Source organism: Homarus americanus, unplaced genomic scaffold (assembly GCF_018991925.1).
Source record: "Homarus americanus isolate GMGI-L3 unplaced genomic scaffold, GMGI_Hamer_2.0 scaffold55640, whole genome shotgun sequence".
In the NCBI taxonomy this organism is placed as follows: Eukaryota; Metazoa; Arthropoda; class Malacostraca; order Decapoda; family Nephropidae; genus Homarus; species Homarus americanus.
The window spans coordinates 6158158-6163987 of NW_024713650.1; the positions used below are offsets into that span (position 1 = coordinate 6158158).

Sequence of the window (5830 nt, forward strand, 5' to 3'; positions counted from 1 at the left end):
TGTGTGTGTTGGGAATTTGTACACTATCAATAAATATACAGTTAATTAAAAATTTCTCAATGTTCTAATTTCCTCAATATAACTGCATATGACTTCAAAATTCTCCAAAGAAGTGTTCAAATTTCACAATTTTCCCGGGGGTCTTACAGCGCCCCCCGGAACTCCCAGATGTTTAGACTCGCTTCACTCGCCACCCCACCCTCTTGGGTAGTTATAATGAGGGGAGCCTCCACAAAGAGGCTGCCCATGGGCCTCCACAGGTCTAAATCTGGCACTGGAGTGACTGTATCAAGGAATAGTCCAAGAAGACCGGACAACTCGCCAAATACACTGGCTTACCGACCCCAGAACACGGTGAACCTCCAGGTTGCCTTCAACTTTATGTACAGTTACTGTACCTTATACAGTGGTCCCTCGGTTAACAAACGCCTCGGTTAACGAAATACCTTCCATAAGAATCTTCAATTGGGTTAACGAAAAAAAATTTGATTAACGAAATCCTTACAAAAATCACGTTTTGTTGTGAGCATCAGCTGGTCAGCTGATGGCCCAGTCTGCTAATTCAGTAATCTGTTCTAAGTTTAAATTCGTTTCCAATGGATTAAATATCATTTAATTTCAGCTTTTTAATATTTTTTAATGTATTATATTAAAATTATTAGTAATTTTAACATTTATTTAACATACTGATAATATATGCAGTACAGGGAACTAGTTTGTACTGCGCCCATCTGATGCGCGAGTCGGATACAAGGCGTCAGTTGGGCTCTGTTGACAGTGGAGTGAACACCTATTTTGTTGCTGTCTTGAATATTTTTAAATTTCTCATTGAAATTATTGGTCATTCTGAACTTTAGTTAACATATAATGCAGTGCAGTGTTGATTTAAAGAAAATAATCTTGAATTACACCAAGTGAACTTAAAATTTTATTGGTGAAATGACGGCATCAAGCATGGGTCCCCTGAAAGGTAATTTTTCCTCCATCCCCACTTCCATCTTTTCTCCCTTCTCTTCCACCCCCACTTCCTTTCTCTTTCTCCTTCTCCTCCACCCCACTTCTTCTCTTCTCCTCTTCTCCTCCACCCCCACTTCCTTCTCTTCTCCCTCTTCTCCCTCCACCCCCGCTGCTTCTCTTCTCCCTTCTCCTCCACCCCTTCTTCTCTTCTCCTTCTCCTCCACCCCACTTCCTTCTCTTCTCCTTCTCTTCCACCCCGCCCTTCTCTTCTCCTTCTCCTCCACACACTTCCTTCTCTTCTCCCTTCTCCTCCACCCCCACTTCTAATTCCCATCATCATCAACCAGGAGCCTTCTACATACACACCTCAAAGTAAGTGTACTTTACTGCATTTTTTTTTTACTTTGTATGTACTTTTCGGTGAGCTGGAACCAAATACCCAATATCCCATTGAAACAACGGTTTCGGTTCACAAAATTTTCGGTTAACGAACGACCTTCTGGAACGAATTGTGTTCGTTAACCAAGGGACCACTATAGTATCAAAGCTATGGTCCAAGTTAGCTATGATACAGTCACGAGCTACCACCACATTTGTTGACATCAGGACTCTTTTAATCTTGAGAGTATCATAATATCTTCACAAAATCTGAGAATTTTCACTATACTGTACAGTATTGTATTAATAAATATATTTTATGAGTAGCATTCATAAAATATTATTTGTTTTGTGACAGGATCTGGGCAGCCTCTGCCTCCTCCAAAACTAGCTGTCCAGATTCCAGTATTATTATTAAGGCACCAAGGGATGTACAGTGCAGTGTATGCTCCTTAATAAAAAAGGTAACATAAGAATTTTGTATTGAAGAAATTCTGTAGACACAAGACCCACGTACAAACTACCCAACTGATGCTGGATTTTCTGGAGTTTTTAAAATATTTGTGGGTAAGGGAGGAGCAGTCCAGAGCACCACAGTCAGAACAAAGCTAATTCCTGTGTACAGTATAGAGGTTCTAGTGCTGTTATTTATTACACGAGACAAAGATTCAGCCATGTTAATAACCGTGAGTGATGTCCCAAGTGTTGTGTTAGTAAGGTAGGGATGACTTACCTCTGATCTAAGAGCCTTGTCACCAGCCTCATGATCTGTATCAACTTGAGGAGATGCTGCCATGTCTTGTCTCACTGGGTGACTTATTGGCTCTGTGGAGGATGGAGGACCCGAGTTGCTGGAGCTGCTGCCACAACTCGGCGGACCTTGTACGTTGAGCCTCGAAGTTTGAGAATCGCCGACGGCTATTCTTGGCTTTTGAGAGTCTCTGGTATTTGTCGTTCTCTCGCTCTCGGCGCTCGGAGATCGGCTACGTTTGGGCGCCGGAGTCTCCTCCGGCCTCCTCCTCTTACCGTCGGGTAACTCTCCCTCCCACGACGACGACCTCTTGCCCTCTCGGGAGTCTTTTGAAGGAGAGCGCTTGGAGGATTCGGCCAAGCCCTTAATCTTGAGTGCCTCGGCGGCCTTCATGAGTGCGGAGAGCTCGGTCTGGAGGACGTTGACCTCGCCCAGGTACATGTAGTTGAGTAGTGCCTCCAGGTCATTGTGTGCTACATTAGCCACCACTACTACTGGGTGCTTGCAGGCAGTCTTCTCAAACATCTGATCAAAGAAATCACTGCAGGTGGAGAGGACCAGCTTGTGTACCGGATAAAACCGTCCATCACACGCCAGAGTCACGTCACAGTAAGCCTCCTGCAGAAATAAAAGAGACCGATGAATAATTTGAGAAGCAAAATACTTTAGAGTTAATGAAGGGTTAGAAAAATGGCGGTGTAGAGTGAAATACTGGGGGATAACCGGGTGAAAGTTCCTCACGTTTATGGACACTAGGGTGACAGGAGTGTGTTGACCGCGAGGGCTAGCTAGTGGGGGCAGCCAAAAGGGAGCAAGTAGTGCTTGTACCTTAACACTAACATAATGCTGCCACACTAGATGCATCACACCAGAGAGAGAGAGAGAGAGAGAGAAGAGAGGGCACTAGTGTGTTTTGTGACAACACTATGAAGTGCTTATCCAGCCGCCTAGCTCTGGTTACTATTATAAGGTTCCTTAGGGAATTTTAAAACACTGTAAACAAACACATAGTTGCCACATGTACCAGACCACCCTACAGGGGGCCCCAGACTCAACACCCAAGGTTATACAGTACTTGAGATTTAAAGTGTTATATTTACCTCATGACTTATTTTTAACTTCCATTAACTGTATTGTGTCATTCTATTTCTTCTTTTGTCTCAAATTAAGTCATTTTAGATGTACAGTACACCCGGATAATTCACAGATTTTTAGTTCGCGGTCCTCTATTATTAGCGGACGACACCCTGGATGTACCCAAGAATGTCTGTGGGTAGTTTCAAATTTGCTGGTATTTTCGTGGTCAGGACAGGGAGCCATTCGTTGTAGAGACAGTAATTTCCTTTACCTGTATTGTCTGTCTGTGGGTGTTTGTCCTATTCAATAATTTTAAAAGTCTTATATTAATTTGTTTAAGTCATTTTAACAATTATTTAACATTATTTAAGTACAGGGAAACTACTTTTAGCGCGCCATCCAGCCTGTCAACACACCATACAGGCGTCAGTCTCTGTGACTTTTCAGTGGAGGTAACATCTTGCTTGAGACTCTCTTCAAAATAAACACTTTTTTCTGTGTTTCCAGTCAAATTATTGGTCATTTTGAAATTTATTTTACATATTGACAATATATAATGCAGTGCAGTGTTGATTTAAAGAAAATAATCTTGAATTACACCAAGAGAACTAAAATTTTATGGGTGAAATGGTGCCATGGGGTGACTTCTCTTCCACCCCAATGCCTTCTCTTCTCCCTTCTCCTCCATTCCCTTTCTAATTCCCATCATCATCAAGGAGCCTTCTACATACACACCTCAAAGTAAGTGAACTTTTCTACCTTTTTTGTTGAATTTAGGCAATTTTCGGTGAGCTGGAACCAATTACCCAAAAACCCATTGAAACAATGGTTTCGGTTAACGAATTTTTCGGTTAACGAACGACCTTCTGGAACGGATAGTGCTGGTTAACCGAGGTCCACTGTACACATAAATAATAATGGGAAACAACTCTCACAAATACTCAGAAAAAAAGTATTAAAATGTGAGTGTAGCTAAAGTCTACTGTGTGCTTTATTAATAACAGAGCACACAGTAGACTTGAGGATAGACTCAACATTTTTAATAATTTTTTCTGATTATTTGTGAGAGTAGTTTCCCATTATTATTTATTTGTATGTGACACACACACACACACACACACTCATATGTAAAATACTACAGGTAAAATAAATAATTGTCTTAAGGTCAAACACATAAAGGTAATACCCCCCCTCCAGTCAGCAAATGTCATTCGCGGCCATTTATAAAACCTAACCCCCGCAAATTTGAAGGTCCTACTGTGTATAAGGACTCAGGCTATGATATACAGTACAGTGACCCCTCGGTTAACGAACTCAATCCGTTCCAGAAGGTCGTTCGTTAACCGAAGAGTTCGTTAACCGAAACCATTGTTTCAATGGGTTTTTGGGTAATTGGTTCCAGCTCACCGAAAATTTCCTAAATTCAACAAAAATGGTAGAAAAGTTCACTTACTTTGAGGTGTGTATGTAGAAAACCTGGATGATGATGATGATGGGATTTAGAATGGGGGTGGAGGAGAAGGAAGAAGAGAAGGCATTGGGGTGGAAGAGAAGTAACCCCCATGGCCATTTCACCCATAAAATTTTAGCTCTCTTGGTGTAATTCAAGATTATTTTCTTTAAATCAACACTGCACTGCATTATATATTGTCAATATGTAAAATATATTTCAAAATGACCAATAATTTGCTTGGAAACACAGAGAAAAAGCGTTTAGTTGAAGAGTCTCAAGCAAGATGTTACCTCCAGTGAAAACAGAGAGAGACTAACGCCTGTTTGCTGTGTTAAGAGGCTGGATGCAGCGCATTAAACTAGTCACTTTACCTTCAATTATGTTCAATAATTGTTAAAATGACTAAAAAATTTAATATTAAACTTTTAAAATTATAAAATAGTAAGGAATTTAAGTCCTAGAACCGATTAATGTATTGGCGGACTGATACTAAAGCTGGTTGCCCGGTCAGTGCAAGCGAAAACATGTTGAGGTCGGTTCGTAAGAACTTCGTTAACCGAATTGAAGATCCTTATGGAAGGCAGTTCGTTAACCGAAATTTCGTTAACCGAGGCGTTCGTTAAACGAGGGGTCACTGTAGTGTGATTTTAAACATTGTTCTGTAAGTACAGTATGCACATAGCATGTGTTCCAACTAAGGTACAAACCCAACTTATGAACGTCATGCGGAAGGGAACCCATTCGTAACCCGGGGACTCCCTGTACTGTACAGTATGTCCAAGACTCAGTCTTCCTCTCCCCTTCCTACCATCAACATGCAATGGTTATTTTGTTCCCTGATACTATACTGTACTGTACAGTAGGCCCTTCAAATTTGCAGGTGTTGAGTTCTATATATGGCCGCCAATCACATTTTTACTTTTGTACAAAGAAATGTATATTACCTTTATGTGTTTGACCTTAGGACAATTATTTCTTTTACCTGTACAGTAAACCCTGGGAGATCTGGGCTAAAGGGGGGACCACCTGTCTGTAAAAGGTGATTGTCCCAATCCTCCGGTTAATGTACTAAATGTATAAAAACAATAAATAATGATATAAAAAACACCAAAAATACAGTACATATTAACCACTGGGGTTAGTTATACAGTATTGCCCCAGTTTACGCGGTTTCACTTTCCGCGATTTCTCATTTACGCGGTGCCTCGCCAGAA

General features: G+C 41.1%; 1 protein-coding gene across 1 annotated transcript; it reads right to left on the reverse strand.

Moving 5' to 3' along the window:
- Window positions 1-2066: 2066 nt before the first annotated feature.
- Window positions 2067-2704, reverse strand: LOC121874243 (protein bric-a-brac 2-like; the record flags this gene model as incomplete). Its single annotated transcript, XM_042378330.1, is given in 1 exon segment — window positions 2067-2704. A coding segment is annotated over 1 exon segment (638 nt), but the record flags the coding sequence as incomplete, so codon positions are not given.
- Between the last annotated feature and the right edge of the window lie 3126 nt (window positions 2705-5830).